Source organism: Salvelinus sp. IW2-2015, linkage group LG9, assembly GCF_002910315.2.
Source record: "Salvelinus sp. IW2-2015 linkage group LG9, ASM291031v2, whole genome shotgun sequence".
Classification (NCBI taxonomy): domain Eukaryota; kingdom Metazoa; phylum Chordata; class Actinopteri; order Salmoniformes; family Salmonidae; genus Salvelinus; species Salvelinus sp. IW2-2015.
In genome coordinates this window covers 14,173,344-14,197,987 of record NC_036849.1, presented here as the reverse complement: position 1 = coordinate 14,197,987, position 24,644 = coordinate 14,173,344, and the positions used below count along the sequence as shown (strand labels likewise).

General features: G+C 44.3%; 1 protein-coding gene across 18 annotated transcripts in view; it reads right to left on the bottom strand.

The window, feature by feature from the left end:
- Positions 1-24,644, bottom strand: part of LOC111968621 (bridge-like lipid transfer protein family member 1) — a 143,185-nt gene that overhangs the window by 112,777 nt on the left and 5,764 nt on the right. For 17 of the 18 annotated variants that reach the window (XM_023994337.2, XM_023994323.2, XM_023994325.2 and 14 more), the window contains exons 2-13: positions 16,424-16,553; positions 14,675-14,791; positions 9,991-10,069; positions 9,824-9,888; positions 9,401-9,657; positions 9,085-9,278; positions 8,862-8,941; positions 8,561-8,708; positions 8,270-8,426; positions 8,023-8,101; positions 7,765-7,856; positions 7,430-7,547 (exon numbers count right to left, since the gene is read on the bottom strand). In XM_023994337.2, the coding sequence (XP_023850105.1) occupies positions 7,430-7,547; positions 7,765-7,856; positions 8,023-8,101; positions 8,270-8,426; positions 8,561-8,708; positions 8,862-8,941; positions 9,085-9,278; positions 9,401-9,657; positions 9,824-9,888; positions 9,991-10,069; positions 14,675-14,791; positions 16,424-16,520 (1,483 nt within the window). In that variant the 5' untranslated portion in view covers positions 16,521-16,553. The remainder of the gene's footprint in view (positions 1-7,429; positions 7,548-7,764; positions 7,857-8,022; positions 8,102-8,269; positions 8,427-8,560; positions 8,709-8,861; positions 8,942-9,084; positions 9,279-9,400; positions 9,658-9,823; positions 9,889-9,990; positions 10,070-14,674; positions 14,792-16,423; positions 16,554-24,644) is intronic. The other variant, XM_023994331.2, reaches the window with a different exon arrangement.

Sequence of the window (24,644 nt, the reverse complement as noted above, 5' to 3'; positions counted from 1 at the left end):
TATTGTTTTCACTATATATTTTACCTCTTGTGATGTCATTCGGAAACATAATGTTAACTTTCACTGCTATGCGGACGACACACAGCTGTACATTTTGATGAAACATGGTGAAGCCCCCAAAATTGCCCTCCCTGGAAGCCTGTGTTTCAGACATAAGCAAGTGGATGGCGGCAAATGTTCTACTTTTAAACTCGAACAAAACAGAGATGCTAGTTCTAGGTCCCAAGAAACATAGAGATATTCTGTTGAATCTGACAATTAATCTTGATGTTTGTACAGTCGTTCCAAATAAAACTGAAGGACCTCGGCGTTACTCTGGACCCTGATCTCTCTTTTGACGAACATATCAAGACTGTTTCAAGGACGGCTTTTTTCCATCTACGTAACATTGCAAAAATCAGACTTTCTGTCCGAAACTGATGCAGAAAAATGTATCCATGCTTTTGTCACCTCTAGGTTAGACTACCGCAATGCTCTACTTTCTGGCTACCCCGGATAAAGCACAAAATAAACTTCAGTTAGTGCTAAACACGGCTGCTAGAATCTTGACAAAACCCCCAGAAAATATCATATTACCCCAGTGCTAGCCTCTATACACTGGCTTCCTGTTAAGGCTAGGGCTGATTTCAAGGTTTTACTGCTAACCTACAAAGCATTACATGGGTTTGCTCCTACCCATCTTTCCGATTTGGTCCTGCCGTACATACCTACACGTACGCTATGGTCACAAGACGCAGGCCTCCTTACTGTCCCTAGAATTTCTAAGCAAACAGCTGGAGGCAGGGCTTTCTCGTATGGAGCTCCATAAGACTCATCTCTTCAGTAGGTACTACGATTGAGTGTAGTCTGGCCCAGGAGTGTGAAGATGAACGGAAAGGCACTGGAGCAACGAACCGCTCTTGCCGTCTCTGCCTGGCCGGTTCCTCTCTCTCCACTGGGATTTTCTGCCTCAAACCCTATTACAGGGGCTGAGTCACTGGCTTACTGGTGCTCTTCCATGCCGTCCCTAGGAGGGGTGCGTCACTTGAGTGGGTTGAGTCACTGACCTGATCTTCCTGTCCGGGTTGGCGCCCCCCCCCTCTGGTTCGTGCCGTGGGGGAGATCTTTGTGGGTTATATATGGCCTTGTCTCAGGATGGAAAGTTGGTGGTTGAAGATATCCCTCTAGTGGTGAGGGGGCTGTGCTTTGGCAAAGTGGGTGGGGTTATCTCTTGCCTGTTTGGCCCTGTCCGGGGGTACCGTCGGACGGGCCCACAGTGTCTCTCGACCCCTCCTGTCTCAACCTCCAGTATTTATGCTGCAATGGTTTGTGTCGGGGGGCTAGGGTCAGTCTGTTATATCTGGAGTATTTATCCTGTCTTATCCGGTGTCCTGTGTGAATTTAAGTATGCTCTCTCTAATTATTTTTCCCTCTTTCTCTCTCTCGGGGGACCTGAGCCCTAAGACCATGCCTCAGGACCACCTGGCCTGATGACTCCTTGCTGTCCCGAGTCCACCTGGTCGTGCTGCTGCTCCTACTGTTCTGCTTGCGGCTATGGAACCCTGACCTGTTCACTGGACGTGCTTCCTTGTCCCAGACCTGCTGTTTTCAACTCTCTAGAGAGAGCAAGAGCGGTACAGATTCTCTGAATGATCAGCTATGAAAAGCCAACTGACATTTACTCCTGAGGTGCTGGCCTGTTGCACTCTCTACAACCACTGTGATGATTATTATTATTTGACCCTGCTGGTCATCAATGAACATCTTGGCCATGTTCTGTTATAACCTCCACCTGACACAGCCAGAAGAGGACTGGCCACCCCTCATAGCCTGGTTTCTTCCTAGGTTCCGGCCTTTCTATGGAGTTTTTCCTAGCCACCGTGCTTCTACACCTACATTGCTTGCTGTTTGGGGTTTTAGGCTGGGTTTCTGTACAGCACTTTGACATCAGCTGATGTAAGAAGGGCTTTATAAATACATTTGATTGAATAGTCTATGACTTGGGTGACTGGAGTCTTTAACAATTTTTGGGGCCTTCCTCTGAGACCGCCTATTATATAGGTCCTGGATGGCAGGAAGCTTGACCCCAGTGATGTACTGGCCATTACGCACTATCCTCTGTAGTGCCTTATGGTCAGATGCCGAGCAGTTGCCATTCCAGGCAGTGATGCAACCGGTCAAGATGTTCTCGATGGTGCAGCTGTAGAACGTTTTGAAAATCTGGGGACCCTGAGGGGGAAAATGTGTTGTCGTGCCCTATTCGCAACTGTTTTGTTGTGTCTGGACCATGATAGTTTGTTGGTGATGTGGACACCAAGGAACTTAACTCTCAACCCACTCCACTACAGCCCTGTCGATGTTAGGTGTAAGCAAGCAATGTAGGTGTAGAAGCACGGTGGCTAGGAAAAACCTCAGTCCAAGATCAGAAACTTTGTCTTTCTCACATTGAGGGAGAGATTGTTGTCCTGGCACCACACTGCAAGGTCTCTGACCTCCTCCCTATAGGCTGTCTCATCGGTGTCTGTGATCAGGTCTACCACTGTTGTGTCGTCAGCAAACTTAATGGTGGTGTTGGAGTCGTGTTTGGCCACACAGTTGTGGATAAACAGGGAGTACAGGAGGGAACTAAGCATGCACCCCTGAGGGGCCCCAGTGTTGAGGATCAGCGTGGAAGATGTGTTTTTGCCTACCCTTACCACCTGGGGGGCGGCCTGTCAAGAAGTCCAGGATCCAGCTGCAGAGGGAGGTGTTCGGTCCCAGGGTCCTTAGCTTAGTGATGAGATTTGTGGGCACTATGGTGTTGAACGCTGAGCTGTAGTCAATGAACAGCATTCTCACATAGGTGTTCCTTTTGTCCAGGTGGGAAAGGGCAATGTGGAGTGCGATTTAAGATTACGTCATCTGTTGGGGCGGTATGCAAATTGGAGTGTGTCTAGGGTTTCCGGGATGATGGTGTTGATGTGAGCCATGGCCAGCCTTTCAAAGCACTTCATGGCTACCGACGTGAGTGCTACGAGGCGTAATCATTTAGGGATGTTACCTTCGCTTCCTTGGGCACAGGGACTATGGTGGTCTGTTTGAAACATGCAGCTATTACAGACTCGGTCAGGGAGAGTTTGAAAATGTCAGTGAAGACACTTGCCAGTTGGTCCGCGCATGCTTTGAGTACACGTCCTGGTAATCCGTCTAGCCCCACGGCTTTGTGAATGTTGACTTGTTTAAAGGTCTTGCTCAAATCGGTTACCGAGAGCGTGATCACAGTCGTCCAGAACAGCTGGTGCTCTCATGCATGCTTCAGTGTTGCTTGCCTTGAAGCGAGCATAAAAAGGTATTGGTAGGCTGGTAGGCTCGCGTCACTGGGCAGCTCGCAACTGGGCAGCTCGCAACTGGGTTTCCCTTTGTAGTCCGTAATAGTTTGCAAGCCCTGCCACATCCGACGAGCTTCAAAGCCGGTGTAGTAGGATTCAGTCTTAGTCCTCTCTAGTGCAATTAATATATTGTTTGACGTTGTGTTGTGTAGTGGATTTGCTGGCATGCATAAAAAAATTATATTTCTTTGCCCCACCAAGATTTAACATGCTAATATCACCACTGACAACAGCTTGCAATATATATACCACAATTTTGGTTGAATGTTCCAGGCAGGTTCCAGAATCTTCTTCAGATGGTTAACATCTTCTTGTGTTGGGTAATGGCAGCTGTTTTAGCAAGCTTTGGCTATGTTGGGTTTGGGGGGGGCTTTGACTCTGGCTCCTTGAAGAGAACCATCTGGTCCTTTCTGCACTCCACAACCAGGTGGACAAGCCTCTCGTACACTTTCTTCACCGCACACTGCTTCGACCTCTTGCAGAAGATTTGTGTGTACTGCAAGTCTCCTGGAAAGACATGAAGACTGATCATGAGGATGTGTAACCATACAATAGACCATGTTCATCTGTAAACAAATAAGGGCACAGTAGACTGGTATGCGTTTTGCTTGACTTGTAGGCAGTCTAGCTGTGTATAAGCACCTACAGTTGTGCTGTTGAGTAGACAAGCTAGAAGAGTATACCAACAGCCACTCTCCCACATGCCACAGAACTGACTGCAAGGGTAAGAAAAGTTTGAGAAGCACTTGTTTTGTAGACAGTTTAGTGTATTGGTGATTTTGTTTTCTCAAGAGGGTATTGTGCTTTTATAAATACCTTTGGCTGTCCTGGCTGGTTTCAAAGTAAGATGATGTTGATCTTGAGTTTATTCCAAGCTGAAAGCTTTCATCTAAATGGGTCTACAGGTTCTGTACTACTAAAGCTGGTGTCAAGGTTATTGTCATCAGTAGCAGGGTTAGTCTGTAGGACACTCAGTAGTCAGTGATTAACCAACATTTTACTACTTTTCCCCCATCAATACACACTCAAAGCAACGAACTACATCCACCCACCCCCCTCATGTCAATAGATCATGCATACTAACCTTTACACACCCACCCCCAACAGACACCAGTCAGTCAACCACACCATCCCCTCCTTTGCTCAAATTTAGACTTCAAGCCCTGCATGAACAATAATACAGAGAACTACAGTAGAAGTTGTAGCCTCATTGTAAACACACCAACTATGACAACAAGACACGGACCATGTTTATGTCTAGCTCCAATATATTTATTTGCTCATCATGGAGTCATGGAAAGATTTAAGTTAGATTTTAGGAGACTTACACTAGCTCCTGGTGCTGATATCTTTGCAGATGTTGATGGGATCGGACTCTAATAGAACACAGTCAAGTCAGCCTCTGCGGAAGTTCTTTATCTAGCTAATGGTTCGCTTACCTAAGGAAGCTGACGTTAGCTTGCAACGTTAAATCACATTGCCAGATGGCAGCTGCCTAATTACATTGATATGCTTTGGAATGTATGGCCAGCGTATTATGAAAGCTAGCTAGCTAGATTTTGGTTTAGATAAACAAATTTGTTTGCTAACTAGTTAGCTTGGTAACATTAGCTGCGTTACCTCAGCTTGACTTCTTTTCACGGGTGATGTTGGGTTAGCTCCCTCTTTGAAGTGAAGGGGAAAATCGATAGAATAGCATCACTTTTCAACGTTCGACGACATGGCAACCCCATCAGTTGAGACTTCAGTTCCGTCAGAAATCCTCTGGCTGAAAGTGCTGGCTACAAAACAGACATTTCTATATTTCTCACACCTCCACGGGCGGTCCTGGACATTCTGAAATCCCTAGGAATTCTGGACATTGTGGTTTGCTTACAACCAGTCAATGTAGCTGGCCCGTTTCTACCCGTGAGATGTAAAAACGCTCGTATTTGCGTGTAGTGAGGAAATAAATGCTTATTAATAAATATTAATGGAGATAGTGCCTTCGGAAAGTATTCAGACCACTTGACTTTTCCCACATTTTATTACGCCTTATTCTAAAATTGATTTCTACACACAATACCCCATAATGACAAAGCACAAACAGGTTTTTAGAAATTTTTGCAAATGTATAAATATCACATTTACATAAGTATTCAGATCCTTCACTCAGTACTTTGTTGAAGCACCTCTGGCAGCGATTACAGCATCGAGTCTTCTTGAGTATGACGCTACAAGCTTGGTACACCTGTATTTGGGGTGTTTCTCCCATTCTTTTCTTCAGATCCTGAAGCTCTGTCAGGTTGGATGGGAAGCGTTGCTGCACAGCTTTTTTTCAGGTCTCTCCAAAGATGTTCGATCGGGTTCAAGTCCGGGCTCTTGCTGGGTCACTCAAGTACATTGAGACTTGTCCCAAAATCACTCCTGTGTTGTCTTGGCTGAGAGCTTAGGGTCGTCTAAGGTCTCTGGAGCAGGTTTTCATGAAGGATCTCTTTGTACTTTGATCCGTTCATCTTTGCCTCGATCCTGACTCGTCTCCCAGTCCCTGCCGCTGAAAAACATCCCCACGGTATGATGCTGCCACCCATGCTTCACCGTAGGGATGGTGCCTGGTTTCCTCCAGACGTGATGCTTGGCATTCAGGCCAAAGAGTTCAATATTGGTTTCATCAGACCAGAGAATGTTGTTTCTCGTAGTCTTAAGGTGACTTTTGGCAAACTCCAAGAGGGCTGTCGTGTGCCTTTTAAGTGAGGAGAGGCTTCCGTCTGGCCACTGGTGAGCTGCAGAGATGGTTGTCCTTCTGGAAGGTTCTCCCATCTCCACAGAGAAACTACAGAGCTCTGTCAGTGACCATCAGTTTCTTGATAACCTCCCTGACCAAGGCCCTTCTCCCCCGATTGCTCAGTTTGGCCCGGGCGGCCAGCTCTAGGAAGAGTCTTGGTGGTTCCAAACTTCTTCCATTTAAGAATGATGAAGGCCACTGTGTTTTTGGGGACCTTCAATGCTGCAGAAATGTTTTAGTACCCTTCCCCAAATCTGTGCCTCGACACAATCCTGTCTCAGAGCTCTACAGACAATTCCTTCGACCTCATGTGGGACCTTATATAGACAGGTGTGTGCCCTTCCAAATCATGTCCAATCAATTGAATTTACCACAGGTGGACTCCAATCAAGTTGTAGAAAAATCTCAAGGAAGATCAATGGAATTAGGATGCACCTGAGCTCAATTTCAAGTCTCATAGCAAAGGGACTGAATACTTATGTATTAAAACTTATTTACATATCTAAACATTTCCAAAAACAGTTTTCGCTTTGTCATTATGGGGTATTGTGTGTAGATTGCTGAGGATTGTTTTATTTTAGAATAAGGCTGTAACGTAACAACATGTGGAAAAAGTCAAGGAGTCTGAATACCTATAGGTAGCCTAGTGGGGCGGCAGATAGCCTAGTGGTTAGAGTGTTGGGCCAGTAACCGAAAGGTTGCTAGATCGAATCCCTGAGCTGTTGAGGTAAAAATCTGTCGTTCTACCCCTGAACAAGGCAGTTAACCCACTGTTCCTAGACCAACATTGTAAATAAGAATTTGTTCTTAACTTGCCTAGTTAAAAAAAAAAAATAATAATACCTTCCGAAGGCACTGTATATAGTGAAATTAAGCAGCGATGAAATTTCCCTTTAAAAGTACCAGAGAGCCCACTCTGGAAATGTTACGTGTTTGAAGAGTATATTGTTACAAACAATATGTCTAAAAATAAGCAAAATCAAAAAGGGGCATTTTGAGAGATTGATATTTTAAATATTGAATAAATTAAAGTCCGAATTTTTATTTCATAATCTAGACACTCCATATTTGAGAGAACAATAATACCAAGATGTCTGTATCCTGTACGGTTCACAGATCATAGGGTCTTACATGTATAGCTCTAAAAAGAGAATAAAATGGCCACTTAGTGATACAAATGTAAAAAGCATGTAAAAAATCCTTGCTCCCAAAGAAGTAACTATGTGAGAATGGCCAAGAAAAATCTCAGATACCACAAATATTTTCGGACTAAGCTGGTGTGGAATCGCCCTATAAACAGATTGAGAGAAGGTCTTACCTGTGAAGAAGTTTTTCTGGGCGTAAATAAAGTGATAGGTGGCCTTGTACACCTCTATCTCACAGTTCCAGGACTGGGGCATGTTCCACACACTGGGATAGCTGGCAATCACATGGAACTAAAGGGAGAAGTGTCAGAGGCAACAATCACGTCAACATGCTTTCATGTTCACAAGGAGGTGCACTAACACACCTGATTTAACTCATCAAGGGCTTGGTAATTCATTTGTACACAGTTTTGATTCAATCACTCATTAAAAAAATGTGTAATGGAAACTCTGGATATGGCTTGTGGCTGAATAGGACCCCTGCAGATTCCTACTGTGCTGTACTTACAGCCAGCATCTCAGCCTCCAGCAGAGTCCTGTACTGCATGCTGGTGGTTGTGTCGACATGGAGCAGCTGGCCTTTGATGGTGGGAGAGTAGCCTAGGGAGAGAGGGTCAAACAAATGCTCACAGTTGAAGTTTGGTGATGGTAATATTGTCATGATTAATGCATGATTTCATGGCATCGCACCGGCTTCTTACCCTGTAACCATAGACACAGTCATCCACTTTCTTCTAACCTCAGTTCTTTCTCACTGTCCACTCACCAGTCTCCCCCACAGTCATGGGGATGTTCACTTCCAGATAAGAGCCTGCTCCGACATTCACATGTATGGCATTGGTTTCCTAAGAGCAGGAAAATCAATAGATCACATATTTAGAGAAACACATGATCCCATTGTGGAATGGAATATAACAGTTTAGAGCTATTTAGATCTGTCATTATCTAATACTATCAAAAAAAGAGACAGAAGAGGAGAGAAACAGAGAGTGAGAAGCTTGCTCTCCTGGTACCCTGTTTTTGGTGAAGAGCAGGTCTATGGTGGCGTCTGCGATAATGTTCATGCGGAGTTCAAAGGCCAGAATCTGTCTGGGTTTGCCGGGCTGAGCCACCGCCGTAACACCCATGGACTGGTAGTCTGCCGGTAGGAAGAACTTCCACAGGCAATCCCTGCATATAGAAATATAACCCTTAGTCATTCTATTTTTATGGTCGCTGCACACAGGAGAGAATGCTGAGTCTGGTGAACAGCGAATTAGATTTTATGTATAGTAGTAGTGTGTGTGTGTGTGTGGTGTGTGTACCTCTGCCTGTCCGCCCAGGGCCCGTAGTTGAAGTCAGTTCCTTTCCCACAGACTATGTCCAGACCCCAGCAGGGAGGCAGATCCTGCAGTTTGGTTCCTTCTCCACATAGCTCTGGATCCCCACTCTCCTGCTCCTCTGGGACCAGGCCTGACACACACACACAAACATAAATAGTCATTCCAAAACACAAGAACATTCATGAAACCACGTCAAACCCAAAATCAAGTGTAGAAACAGTGTCAATACACCCATATCTTACACGATTCATCATGACCAGAGTTCTACATACTATGGTCGTACCTGGTTCATCCTGGTAATAGTAGATGTCCACGTCATTGGACTGCATGACCACAAACCCTTCTCCCATCAGTCTGGGCGGCCTATAGAGGAGAACACAGAATCTCAGAATACTGCTATACCACTATTAATGTGGCTCTTAAGATGTTAAACACTTCTCGTTTTGCATACTCGTGTAATGGGGTCAGGGGTTAACTGTTTGGGATTAGATCGAAGGTTAACTCACTCATCGTTTTGCATGCCCAGGTAGCGTGGGCTGGGTACTAGCATGACGCGGACATTCTCCAGAGAGCCCTTGACTATGTGCATGTACTGGTCTAGGTGGCTGGACGGGGGCTTGGTGGCGTATGTCAGGAAGGCATCCTCAAAGTTCACACATATCGTCTGGGGGAGGTGGTGGTTCCCGAATGCCAAGCGACCCTGGAAAAATACACAGAGGTGATGATGAGAATTATACATAAGTGCACTTTCATAGAACCTAACCATTGACTTGTGTGTGTGGGCGTGATGTCTCATATGTAGCTAAGCTAAAGGCAACTCACAGTGCTGATGTTGACTTTGATGACGGGGATGAGGGATCTCCAAGATGACGATGGGTCTGGAGTCTCTCCTTTGATGTTAACACTGTCCAGGCTCTTTTCTCGTTCCTCTCTTTCCCTTTCCTCGTCTTTTTTGGGCGGTATGAGGGTGGGGTCCAACCCAAAGGTCTCCTCTAGACGTGCATAGAGGTCTGTCCGGTTGTAAACGTGGAACTCAAATCCATTTACGGTCACGTAGAGCCTGGTCTCAGCTTTGGGGTCTGGAGAAGACAAGAACAAGGTCATCTGTAACTTTGGTCAAGAATCATGGAGAAGAGTACTGCTGAGTACAAGCTATTTGAGATTCCTGTGGCATCCCGCCACTCCTACACCTACAGACTTGCTATCCAAATCCAAATCATTATGTCTCTCCTACAGTCCACTCACCATGCTGTTTCTGCTTAGGGTTATACATTTTCCACCAACGGAATATAAAGAAACCATCTTGTATTCTGTAACACAAAATACATGAAATATAATAAAATAGTATTAGAATATAAGCATGTATTATATAGAAAGCAGAATACATAACAGAATAGTGTAAAAGTAAGCACCTGATGGACATGTCTTTGTTGATAAAGTACACATCCCTGAACATGACCTTCCCCGACAGCACCGAGAAAGAGAAGGAGCCTGTGGAGAGAAAGGACAGACAACGATGCTAAAACTCAGCCGAGTAAGTCACAATAAAAACGCATTTCAGACACGCTAACAGATTATTTACACTGAATTCCATATATTAGGTCAACTGGGAGCCAAGTCAATCAATCCCTATCCCAGTCTGCTGTTCCCACATGCTTCAAGAGGGCCACCATTGTTCCTGTTCCCAAGAAAGCTAAGGTAACTGAGCTAAACGACTATCGGCCCATAGCACTCACTTCCGTCATCATAAATTGCTTTGAGAGACTAGTCAAGGACCATATCACCTCCACCCTACCTGACACCCTAGACCCACTCCAATTTGCTTACCGCCCCAATAGGTCCACAGACGACACAATCGCAATCACACTGACCTAACCCATCTGGACAAGAGGAATACCTAAGTAAGAATGCTGTTCATCGACTACAGCTCAGCATTTAACACCATATTACCCTCCAAAATCGTCATTATGCTCAAGACCCTGGATCTCAACTAGAGGTTGACCGATTAATCGGAATGGACGATTTATTAGGGCCGATTTCAAGTTTTCATAACAATCAGTAATCAGCATTTTTGGACACCGATCATGGCCGATTACATTCCACTCCACGAGGAGACTGCGTGGCAGGCTGACTACCTGTTATGCGAGTGCAGCAAGTATCCAAGGTAAGGTGCTAGCTAGCATTAAACTTATCTTATAAAAAAACAATCAATCTTAACATAATCACTAGTTAACTACACATGGTTGATGATATTAATAGTTTATCTAGCTTGTCTTGCGTTGCATATAATCGATGCGGTGCCTGTTAATTTATCATTGAATCACAGCCTACTTCGCCAAACGGGTGATTTAACAAGCACATTCGCGAAAAAAGCACTGTCGTCGCACACCAATGTGTACCTAACCATAAACATCAATGCCTTTCTTAAAATCAATACACAAGTATATATTTTTAAACCTGCATATTTAGTTAATATTGACTGCTAACATGAATTTCTATTAACTAGGGAAATTGTCACTTTTCTTGCGTTCTGTGCAAGCAGAGTCAGGGTATATGCAGCAGTTTGGGCCGCCTGGCTCGTTGCGAACTGTGTGAAGACCATTTCCTCCTAACAAAGACCATAATTCATTTGCCAGAATTTTACATAATTATGACGTAACAGTGAAGGTTGTGCAATGTAACCACAATATTTAGACTTATGGATGCCACCCGTTAGATCAAATATGGAACGGTTCCGTATTTCACTGACAGAATAAACGTTTTGTTTTCGAAATGATAGTTCCCGGATTTTACCATATTAATGACTTAAGGCTCGTATTTCTGTGTGCTATTATATTATAATTAAGTCTATGATTTGATAGAGCAGTCTGACTGAGCGGTGGTAGGCAGCAGCAAGCTCGTAAGCATTCATTCAAACAGCACTTTCGTCAATTAGCCAGCAGCTCTTCGCTGTGCTTCAAGCATTGCGCCGTTTTGACTTCAAGCCTATCAACTCCTGAGATTAGGCTGGCAATTCTAAAGTACCTATTAGAACATCCAATAGTCAAAAGTTTATGAAATACAAATGGTAGAGAGAAAAAGTCCTATAATAACTATAACCTAAAACTTCTTACCTGGGAATATTGAAGACTCATGTTAAAAGGAACTCATGTTCTGAGCAGAGCACATGGCACATGTTCTTACATGGCACATGTTGCACTTTTACTTTCTTCTCCAACTCTTTGTTTTTGCATTATTTAAACCAAATTGAACATGTTTCATTATTTATTTGAGACTAAATTTATTTTATTGACGTATTATATTAGGTTAAAATAACTGTTCATTCAGTATTGTTGTAATTGTCATTATAAGAAATATATGCATATAAAAAAATATATATTTCATTTTTTTTCTTTCTTTTTTTCATTTTTTAATTTTTTTTAAAAAATCGTCCGATTAATCAGTATCGGCGTTGAAAAATCATAAATCGGTCGACCTCTAGTCTCAACCCCGCCGAGACAGCCTACAGGGAGGAGGTGAGGGCCCTCGGAGTGTGGTGTCAGGAAAATAACCTCACCCTCAACGTCAACAAAACAAAGGAGATGATCGTGGACCTCAGGAAACAGCAGAGGGAGCACCCCCCTATCCACATCGACGGGACAGTAGTGGAGAAGGTTGACAGTTTTAAGTTCCTCGGCGTACACATCACGGACAAACTGAAATGGTCCACCCACACAGACAGCGTGGTGAAGAAAGAGCAACAGCGCCTCTTCAACATCAGGAGGCTGAAGAAATTTGGCTTGTCACCAAAAACACTCACAAGCTTTTACAGACGCACAATCGAGAGCATCCTGTTGGGCTGTATCACCGCCTGGTATGGCAACTGCTCCGCCCACAACCGTAAGGCTCTCCAGAGCCTAATGACTGCCTTGCCTGGTTCACCAACTACTTTGCAGACAGAGTTCAGTGTGTCAAATCGGAGAGCATGTTGTCCGGTCCTCTGGCAGTCTCTATGAAGGTACCACAAGGGTTTCAAATTCTTCAGGCCGACTCTTTTCTCTGTAAATATCAGTGATGGTTGCTCTTGCTGCGGGCGATTCCCTGATCCACCTCTACGCAGACGACACCATTCTGTTATACTTCTGGCCCTTCTTGGGACGACTGTGCTATCCTAACCTCCAAACGAGCTTCGATGCCATACACACTCCTTCCGTGGCCTCCAACTGCTCTTAAAACGCTAGTAAAAACCAAAATGCATCTTTTTTCAACCTGTTCGCTGCCTGCACCCGCACGCCCGACTAGCATACAACCGCTGGGACGGTTCCGATACCTAGAATATGTGGACATCTATAAGTACCTAGTTGTCTGGCTAGACTGCAAACTCTCCTTCCAGACTCATATCAAACATCTCCAAATCCAAAATCAAATCTAGAGTCGGCTTTCTATTTTGCAACCAAAGCCTCCTTCACTCACGCCGCCAAAACTTAAACCCTATGTAAACATCTGAGCCTATCCTATCCGATCCTCGACTTCGGGCTGATGTTCATTCTACAAAATAGCTTCCAATACTCTATCAGCAAACTGGATGCAGTTTTATACAGTGCCATTCCGTTTTGTTAACTTAAAGCAGCCTTATAACGACCGCACCACTGCGACCTGTATGCTCCTAGTCGGCTTGGCCCTCCGCTAAATGTTCGTCACTGGCTCCAGGTCATCTACAAGGCTATTGCAGGTAAAGTGCCGCCTTATCTTCAGTCTTCACTGTCACGATGGCTACACCCCCCGTAGCACGCGCTTCAGCAGGTGTATCTCACTGATTCACCCTAGAAGCCAAAACCTAATTTGACGCCTTTCCCTTCCAGTTCTCCCTGCTGCTGCGACTGGAACGAATTGCAAAAATCTCTGAAGTTGGAGAATTTTTATCTCCCTCAACAACTTTTAAACATCTGCTATCCGAGCAGCTAACCGAATCGCTGGCAGAGCTGTACATAGTACATCGGTATTATAACCCACCCCAATTTACCTTACCTCACCCCCCATACTGCTTTTATTTATTTACTTTTCTGCTCTTTTGCACACCAGTATCTCTACTTGCACATGATCATCTGATGATTTATCACTCCAGTGTTAAATTCTGCTAAATTGTAATTATTCGATTTATGCCTACCTCCTCATGCCTTTTTGCAACACATTGTATATAGATTCTCTTTTTTCTACCATGTGTTTTTGACTTGTTTATTGTTTACTCCATGTGTAACTGTGTTGTTGTCTGTTCACACTGCTATGCTTTATCTTGGCCAGGTCGCAGTTGCAAATGAGGAACTTGTTCTCAACTAGCCTACTTGGTTAAATAAAGGTGAAAGAAAAAAAAAAAGCGAGGTCTGCACAACGAATCACCGGGGCAAAACTACCTTGCCCTCCAGACACTACCACCACCGATGTCAACAGGAATGCAAAAAAGATCATCAAGGACAACAACCACCCGAGCCACTGCCTGTTCACCCCGCTATCAATCCAGAAGGCGAGGTCAGTACAGGTGCATCAAAGCTGGGACCGAGAGAACTAGAAAACAGCTTCTATCTCAAGTCCATGCAGACCTGTTAAACAGCCATCACTAACATTGCAGTGGCTGCTGCCAACATAAACTGACTCAAATCTCTAGCCACTTTAATAATTAAAAAATGGATGTAATAAATGTATCACTAGGTCACTTTCAAACAATGCCACTTTATATAATGTTTTACCCTACATTACTCATCTCATATGTTATTTTCTGTACTCTTATACCATCTACTGCATCTTGCCTATGCTGTTCAGTCATTGCCCTCATCATTATATTTATATATAATATATAATATATATTATTAATATATATATATTAATAATATATATATACATATTCTTATTCATTCCTTTACACTTGTGTGTAAAAGGTAGTTGTTGTGAAATTGTTAGATTACTTGTTAGATATTACTGCATGGTCGGAACTAGAAGCACAAGCATTTCGCTACACTCGCATTAACATCTGCATGTGCAAATTTGAAGTCTGCTTCTGCAAATCTCAGGCAAGCTTCACCATAACACGTCTGCAAGCTTCATTTCATTATTTGCACTCACCGATGTGAATGTAGCCATTCTTGCAGAGTCTGTTGATGATGAGGGTTAAGATGAGGCCGATGTTGCGGGAGTTGTAGTAGGTCAGGTAGATGATCCATCCACAGGACAGAATGGTGGCTGAAAGAGAAAACAGAGCATTTCCTCAATCTACACACAATACCCCATAATGACAAAGCGAAAACAGGTTTATATTTTATTTTGCACATTTATATATATATTTTTAAACGTATTTACATAAGTATTCAGACCCTTTGCTATGAGACTTGAAATTGAGCTCAGGTGCATCCTGTTTCCATTGATCATCCTTGGAATGTTTCTACAACTTTATTGGAGTCCACCTGTGGTAAATTCAATTGATTGGACATGATTTGGAAGGGCACACACCTGTCTATATAAGGTCCCACATGAGGTCGAAGGAATTGTCTGTAGAGCTCTGAGACAAGATTGTGTCGAGGCACAGATTTGGGGAAGGGTACCAAAAATATTCTGCAGCATTGAATGTCCCCAAGAACACCTGTGGCCTCCATTATTCTTAAATGGAAGAAGTTTGGAACCACCAAGACTCTTCCTAGAGCTGGCCTTCCGGGCCAAACTGAGCAATCGGGGGAGAAGGGCCTTGGTCAGGGAGGTGACAAAGAACCCGATGTTCACTCTGACAGAGCTCTATAGTTCCTCTGTGGAAATGGGAGAACCTTGCAGAAGGACAACCATCTTTGGGGCACTCCACCAATCAGGCAAGACGGAAGCCACTCTTCAGTAAAATGTACAACAGCCCGTTTGGAGTTTGCCAAAAAGCACCTAAAGCACTCTGATGAAACCAAGACTGAACTTTTTGGCCTGAATGTCTGTAGGAAACCTGCACCATCCCCATGGTGAAGCACGGTGGTGGCAGCACCATGCTTGGGGAAGTTTTTCAGCGGCAGGGACTGGGAGACTAGTCAGGATCGAGGGAAGACGAACGGCGCAAAATACAGAGAGGTCCTTGATGAAAACCTGCTCCAGAGCACTCAGGACCTCAGACTGGGGCGAAGGTTTATCTTCCAACAGGACAACGACCCTAAGCACACAGCCAAAACAACGCTTGAGTGGCTTCCGGACAAGTCTCTGAATGTCCTTGAGCGGCAGAGCCAGAGCCCGGACTTGAACCCGATCAAACATCTCTGGAGACCTGTAAATAGCTGTGCAGCAACGCTCCCCAAATAACCTGACAGAGCTTGAGAGGATCTGCAGAGAAGAATGGGAGAAACTCAGGTGTGCTCAAATACAGGTGTGACAAGCTTGTAGCATCATACCCAAGAAGACTCAATGCTGTAATCGGTGCCAAAGGTGCTTCAACAAAGTACTGAGTAAAGGGTCTGAATAAAGCAAAACCCTTGAATGACTGGTACTGTATGTAAATGTGATAGTTTTTTTTATACATTTGCAGAAATGTCTAAAAACCTGTTTTTGCTATGTCATTATGGGGTATTGTGTGTAGATTGATGAGGGGGGGGAAACTATTGAATCCATTTTAGAATAAGGCTGTCTGAATACTTTCAGAAAGCACTGTAGATGGTTTATCCTATGCCTCAAATCATTGTTATGATAGTGTTAAATGAGGCTTCACACCAGTATACTTCGAGTTAAGTGCTCCCCATTCATCAACTCAAATGTGACAAATGGCTGTGATTCAATGCAGCCTGCACTCCCACTAACTCAGGTACTGCCCCCCCCCCCCCCCCAAGTCTAGAAAATTCCCTCAACACTTACCCACAAGGAGCCACACAAAATTGGAGTCATGCTTGGTGAGGAACTCATCCAAGTCTCCAAAACTGGGGAAGGTGCTGTCGTTAGCTTTGGCATCCATGGCTACAGCTGTGGCTCAGTATGACAACCAGCACTGAAACATACCAAAGTGGGTCATAAGATGAGTATAGTGATACTCAAAGCAGACAGCCAAACAACTCTGTGTTTCAAAATCCATTCTTCTGGGAAAAGCCAGACTTAACATTTCTGTTCTGTCCCAGCACTAGAACAGATTCAACTAGTCAACTAATCATCAAGGCCTTTTCATGGTTGAATCAGGTGTGCCACAAGAAGTGCAACAGCTGAGGGACCCTGAGAAAAATAAAGGTTTTCCAAACTAGTAACCTACATTGTTAAATTATTTGCATGACATGCTAGTTGTTACGAACTATGAGCCAGGTTGTAAAACTAACCAGCATCTCTTGGGGTTCAGGCGTAAGCTAAGACGTGCTCTCTCACGGTACAGTCCGAACATTGTTTAACCTAGACACTTCCAGATTGTATACTGAACAAAAATAAAAAACGCAACATGCAACAATTTAAAATCTATGGATTTCACATTACTGGGCAAGGGCTCAGCCATGGTTGGGCTTGGGAGGGCATAGGCCCACCCACTTGGGAGCCAGGCCCAGCCAATCGGAATGAGTTTATCACAAAAGGGCTTTATTACAGACAGAAAAACCTCCCCCCCCACCCCACAGGTGAAGACAGATGTGGAGGTCATGGGCGGGCGTGATTACACGTGGTCTGCGGTTGAGGCCGGTTCTCTAAAATTCTCTAAAATTATGTTGGAGGCGGCTTATGGTAGAGAAATGAACATCCGATTATGTGGCAACAGCTCTGTTGGACATTCCTGCAGTCAGCTTGCAAGTTGCACACTCCCTCACCTTGAGAGACTTGTGGTCTCTAAAACTGCACATTTTAGAGTGTCCCTTAAATGTCCCCAGCACAAGGTGCACCTGTGTAATGAGCATGCTGTTATTCAGCTCTTGATATGCCATACCTGTCAGGTGGATGTATTATCTTGGCATTATTGCTTATTGTGACTATGGAACATTTCTGGGATGTTTTATTTCAAAACATGAAACCAACATGTTTTTTATTTAGTATAGTTCTGAATGACTGGGGCCTAGTGTTTCTCAAGCAGGTCATGTGGAGTGAGGCAAGTGACACCTCTTACGTGTGTGTAAGTAAGGCTGAATGCACAAGCATGGTGTGTGTGTGTGTGTGTGTGTGTGTGTGTGTGTGTGTGTGTGTGTGTGTGTGTGTGTGTGTAGTCCAGTTGTTAAGCAGTAAAATGAGAGAACAGTACAGTAGTGAACAGACACACACAGAACCAGAGCGTAAATCCCTACCTAATCCACCTGAGTTCGCACTGTGTAGAATTTTTTAAATAAAAACCGGACAGAGTGCGTAGTGAAGAAATTCTAAATGTTTATTACACATATGTTAATACATATTAATGGAGATAGTGCCTTCGGAAAATATTCAGACCACTTGATATTCCCCCCCAAATTTTGTTACGTTACAGCCTTATTCTAAAATGTATTAAATGGTTGATTTTCTCCCTCAGCAATCAACACACAATACCCCATAATGACAACATTTTTGCAAATGTGATATTTGTATTTTTAATACATTTACATAAGTATTCAGACCCTTTACTCAGTACTTTGTTGAAGCACCTTTGGCAACGATTACAGCCTTGAGTCTTCTTGGGTATGAAGCTACAAGCTTGGAAGACCTGTATTTGGGATGTTTCTCCCATTCATCTCTTCAGATCATCTCAAGCTCTGTCAGGTTAGATCGGGTTCAAGTCCGGGCTGTTGCTGGGCCAATCAAGGACATTCAAACACTTGTCCCAAAGCCACTCCTGCATTGTCTTGGCTGAGAGCTAAGGGTCGTTGTCCTGTTGGATAATGAACCTTCGCCCTTGTCTAGGGTCCTGAGCGCTCTGGAGCAGGTTTTCATCAAGGATTACTCTGGGGCGGCAGGTAGCCTAGTGGTTTAAGCATTAGCCAGTAACCGAAAGGTTGCTGGATCGAATTCTTGGGCTGACAAGGTAAACATCTGCCGTTCTGCACCTGAATAAGGCACTTACCCCCCTGTTCCCCGGTAGGCCGCCATTGTAAAATTGAATTTGTTCTTAACTGAATGTTGCCTAGTTAAATAAAAGGTTACATTTTAAATTGTAATTTTAAAAAACTTTCCCTCGATAGACGTCCCTGCCGCTGAAAAACTTCCAAAGCATAATGCCACCGTGTGCCTTTTATGGTGTCTTTTGGCAAACTCCAAGCGGGCTGTTGTGTGACTTTTAGTGGAGAGGCTTCCGTCTGGCCACTGTAGAGCTGCAGAGATGGGAGAACATTCCAGAAGGAACCCCATCTCCACAGATGAACTCCAGAGCTCTGTCAGAGTGACCATCGGGTTCTTGGTCACCTCCCCCACCAAAGCCCTTCTCCCCCAATCGCTCAGTTTGTCCGGGTGGCCAGCTCTAGGAAGAGTCTTGGTGGTTCCAAACTTCTTCCATTTAAGAATGATGGAGGCCACTTTGTTCTTGGGGACCTTCAATGCTGCAGTCATTTTTTGGTACCCTTCCCCAGATCTGTGCCTCGACACAATCCTGTCTCGGACCTCTACGGACAATTCCTTCGACCTCATGGCTTGGTTTTTGCTCTGACATGCACTGTAAACTGTGGGAACTTATCAAGACAGCTGCGTCCCTTTCCAAATCATGTCCAATCAATTGAATTTACCACAGGTAGATTCCAATCAAGTTGTAGAGACATCTCAAGGATGTTCAAGGGAAACAGGATGCACCTGAGCTCAATTTTGATTCTCATAGCAAAGGGTCTGAATACTTATTTACATAATTGTTTTTTCTTTTTAATACATTTGCAAAAAAAGTTAAAAACCTTAAGTCGCTTTGTCATTATGGGGTATTGTGTGTAGATTGCTGAGAATTTGTATTTAATCCATTTTAGAATAAAGCTGTAAAGTAACAAAATGTGGCGGGTCAAGGGATCTGAATACTTTCCGAAGGCATTGTAAGCACTGCCGTTCATAAACACTCCTGTGCGTATGTGTGTTGAGTGAAACCAGGGGGCCTTCATTACGACGATTCTGTTGCAAAACGTTTTGAACAGAAACCATTTATGCTACTCCAAATGCTGTTAAGTTTCGTTTTGTTCTTAAAATGGAAGCTACAGTTAAGTATTGTCTCTCTAAAATAAAGATTAGCTGCTGGATGAAGTTAAGGAAGTCTGCAGACTTCACTCCACTTCAGAGCATGGAAGAATCAATAATTTATAGATGTGTGCCAAACAAGTCACAGGCTATTCAGACTGGAATAGCAACATGTGGAAACCATACATTTAAAATTAACTAATTTCCATTTAAAGACCCAGTATAGTCAAAAATGTGTTTTTACCTGTGCTTATACAGTTGAAGTCAGCCAAGACCTCAGAAAAAGACCTCCACAAGTCTGGTTCATCCTTGGGAGCAATTTCCAAATGCCTGAAGGTACCACGTTCTTCTGTAGAAACAATAGTACGCAAGTATAAACACCATGGGATCACGCAGCCGTCATACCGCTCAAGGAGACGCGGTCTGTCTCCTAAAGATGAACGTACTTTGGTGCGAAAAGTGCAAATCAATCCCAGAACAGCTGCAAAGGACCTTGTGAAGATGCTGGAGGAAACAGGTACAAAAGTATCTATATCCACAGTAAAATGAGTCCTATATCGACATAACCTGAAAGGCCGCTCAGCAAGGAAGAACCCACTGCTCCAAAACCGCCATAAAAAAGCCAGACTACGGTTTGCAACTGCACATGGGGACAAAGATTGTACTTTTTGGAGAAATGTCCTCTGGTCTGATGAAACAAAAATACAACTGTTTGGCCATAATGACCATCGTTATGTTTGGAGGAAAAAGGGGGACGCTTGCAAGCCGAAGAACACCATCCCAACCGTGAAGCATGGGGGTGGCAGTATCATGTACTTCACAAAATAGATGGCATCATGAGAAAGGAAAATTGTGGATATATTGAGGCAACATCTCAAGACATCAGTCAGGAAGTTAAAGCTTTGTCACAAATGGGTCTTCCAAATGGACAATAACCCCAAGCATACTTCCAAAGTTGTGGCAAAATGGCTTAAGGACAACAAAGTCAAGGTATTGGAGTGGCCATCACAAAGCCCTGACCTCAATCCTATAGAACATTTGTGGGCAGAACTGAAAAAGCTTGTGCGAGCAAGGAGGCCTACAAACCTGACTCAGTTACACAAGCTGTGTCCGGAGGAATGGGCCGAAATTCACCCAACTTATTGTGGGAAGCTTGTGGAAGGCTACCCGAAACGTTTGACCCAAGTTAAACAATTTAAAGGCAATGCTACCAAATACTAATTGTGTGTATGTAAACTTCTGACCCACTGGGAATGTGATGAAAGAAATTAAATCTGAAATAAATCATTCTCTCTACTATTATTCTGACATTTCACATTCTTAAAAGAAAGTGATGATCCTAAATGACCTAAGACAGGGAATTTTTACTCAGATTAAATGTCAGGAATTGTGAAAAACAACATTCTTGCTTGAGAAATCACAGTGAGGTACATAATTGTTACCCAGAAATGCATTGGACCTTTAAGAACCCAGCAGCTTTTATATCACTTTGAAGAGCATTTGGAGTAAATGGTTTCTGTTGCAAAACATTTTACAACAGACAATGTTTTGCAACAGAATCATCGTAATGAATTCACCACAGAACTGTGAATCAGGATTGTCAAGTAACGACAGACAATTTTTCCTGAAAGTTCACAAGAGTGAATATACACCTAATACTACAGAAACTTGACAAACCAGATCAGAGTACAGTGATACAAAGCATGCCATGGTAGTAGATTATAAACAGGAGTTATGACAAGATTTAAATACTATCTAGAGGACCTGCCTTACACACTTTCTGAAAATCTAGTTGTCCAACCCCCTAGGTCATCATCACTTGGCAATGTTGTTATTTCCTTGTCGGTGATACTTATTAGGTTGGCCCACCAAGCAGTCATGTTAGTGTAGTCTCTTTAGACAGACGGTTGCCTGCCTCCGTGCCTTGCTCCCAACGTTGCTCCAATGTCTTGGTGACCACGTTCACATGCGCACAGTATTCCGGATAGTAGCTCATATCCTGCTTAAGGTCTTATTCAAGATAAGCTGTTAACATGCACCTTTGATATCGAGCTCATGAGTTTCACTGTAACCATGAATGAACTGAATATTCCTAATTTAAGTACATGGATAAATAGAACAGTAACTGAAATAGGCAACTGGCTGTAGGTCTATAACAAATTCAAATCAAATCTAATTTTATTGGTCACATACACATGCTAGCAGATGTTAATGCCAGTGTAGCGAAATGCTTGTGCTTCTAGTTCCGACCATGCAGTAATATCTAACAAGTAATCTAACAATTTCACAACAACTACCTAATACATACAAATGTAAAGGGATGGAATAAGAATATGTACATATAAATATATGGATGAGCGACGGCCGAGCGGCACAGACAAGGTGCAATAGATGGTAGAAAATACAGTATATACATATGAGATGAGTAATGTAAGATATGTAAAAAATTATATAAAGTGGCATTTTTTAAAGTGACTATTGATCCATTTATTAAAGTTGCCAATGATTCGAGTCTATGTAGGCCTCTCTGTGTTAGTGATGACTGTTTAACAGTCTGATGGACTTGAGATTGGAAAACAGCTTCTGTCTCTCGGTCCCAGCTTTGATGCACATGTACTGGCATCGTCTTCTGGGTGAACAGGCAGTGGCTCGGGTGGCTGTTGTCCTTGATGATCTTTTTGGCCTTCCTGTGACATTGGGTGGTGTAGGTGTCCTGGAGGGCAGGTAGCTTGCCCCCAGTGATACGTTGTGCAGACCGCACCACCCTCTGGAGAGCCTTGCGGTAGAAGGCGGAACAGTCGCAGTATCAGGCGGTTATACAGCCCGACAGGATGCTCTCAATTGTGCCTCTGTAAAAGTTTGAGAGGGTTTTAGTTGACAAGACAAATTTCTTCAGCCTCCTGAGGTTGAAGTTGCGCTGTCACGCTGTCTGTGTGGGTGGACCATTTCAGTTAGTCCGTGATGTGTACGCCAAGGAACTTTTTAAAAACTTTCCACCTTCTCCACTACTGTCCCGTCGATGTGGATAGGGGGTGCACCCTCTGCTGTTTCCTGAAGTCCATGATAATCTCCTTTGTTTTGTTGACGTTGAGTGAGAGGTTGTTTTCCTTACACCATACTCCGAGTGCCCTCACCTCCTCCCTGTTGGCTGTCTTGACGTTGTTGGTAATCAAGACCACTACTGTTGTGTCGTCTGCAAACTTGATGATTGAGTTGGAGGCGTGCATGGCCACGCAGTCATGGGTGAACAGGGAGTACAGGAGAGGGCTGAGAACGCACCCTTGTGGGGCCCCAGTGTTGAGGATCAGCGGGGTGGAGATGTTGTTTCCTACCCTCACCACCTGGGGGCGGCCCGTCAGGAAGTCCAGTACCCAGTTGCACAGGGCGGGGTCGAGACCCAGGGTCTCGAGCTTGATGACAAGTTTGGAGGGTACTATGGTGAATGCTGAGCTGTAGTCGATGAACAGCATTCTCACATAGGTATTCCTCTTGTCCAGATGGGTTAGGGCAGTGTGGTTGCGATTGCGTCGTCTATGGACCTATTGGTGCGGTAAGCAAATTGGAGTGGGTCTAGGGTGTCAGGTAGGGTGGAGGTGATATGGTCCTTGACTAGTCTCTCATAGCACTTCATGATGATGGAAGTGAGTGCTATGGGGTGGTAATCATTTAGCTCAGATACCTTAGCTTTCTTGGGAACAGGAACAATGGTGGCCCTGTGAAGCATGTGGGAACAGCAGACTGGGATAAGGATTGATTGAATATGTCCGTAAACACACCAGCCAGCTGGTCTGCGCATGCGGCTGGGGATGCCGTCTGGGCCTGCAGCCTTGCGAGGGTTAACACGTTTAAATGTTTTACTCACGTCGGCTGCAGTGAAGGAGAGTCCGCAGGTTTTGGTAGCGGGCCGTGTCAGTGGCACTGTATTGTCCTCAAAACGAGCAAAGAAGTTATTTAGTCTGTCTGGGAGCAAGACATCCTGGTCCGCGACGGGGCTGGGCCCCACAAGGGTGCGTTCTCAGCCCTCTCCTGTACTCCCTGTTCACCCATGACTGCGTGGCCATGCACGCCTCCAACTCAATCATCAAGTTTGCGGACGACACTACAGTGGTAGGCTTGATTACCAACAACGACGAGACGGCCTACAGGGAGGAGGTGAGGGCCCTCGGAGTGTGGTGTCAGGAAAATTACCTCACACTCAACGTCAACAAAACAAAAGAGATGATTGTGGACTTCAGGAAACAGCAGAGGGAGCATCCCCCTATCCACATTGACGGGACAGTAGTGGAGAGGGTAGTAAGTTTTAAGTTCCTCGGCGTACACATCACGGACAAACTGGACAAACACGGACGAATTGGTCCACCCACACAGACAGCGTTGTGACGAAGGCGCAGCAGCGCCTCTTCAACCTCAGGAGGCTGAAGAAATTCGGCTTGTCACCAAAAGCACTCACAAACTTCTACAGATGCACAATCGAGAGCATCCTGTCGGAGTGTATCACCGCCTGGTACGGCAACTGCTCCGCCCACAACCGTAAGGCTCTCCAGAGGGTAGTGAGATCTGAACAACGCATCACCGGGGGCAAACTACCTGCCCTCCAGGACACCTACACCACCCGATGTCACAGGAAGGCCATAAAGATCATCAAGGACAACAACCACCCGAGCCACTGCCTGTTCACCCCGCTATCATCCAGAAGGCGAGGTCAGTACAGGTGCATCAAAGCAGGGACCGAGAGACTGAAAAACAGCTTCTATCTCAAGGCCATCAGTCTGTTAAACAGCCCCACTAACATCGAGTGGCTGCTGCCAACATACTGAGTCAACTCCAGCTCACTTTAATAATGGAAATTGATACTGTATACTGCGCCGACAGAGATGTACTGTATACTGTACTCTATATCATCTACTGCATCTTGCCATCTTATGTAATACATGTATCACTAGCCACTTTAAACTATGCACTTATGTTTACATACCCTACATTACTCATCTCATATGTA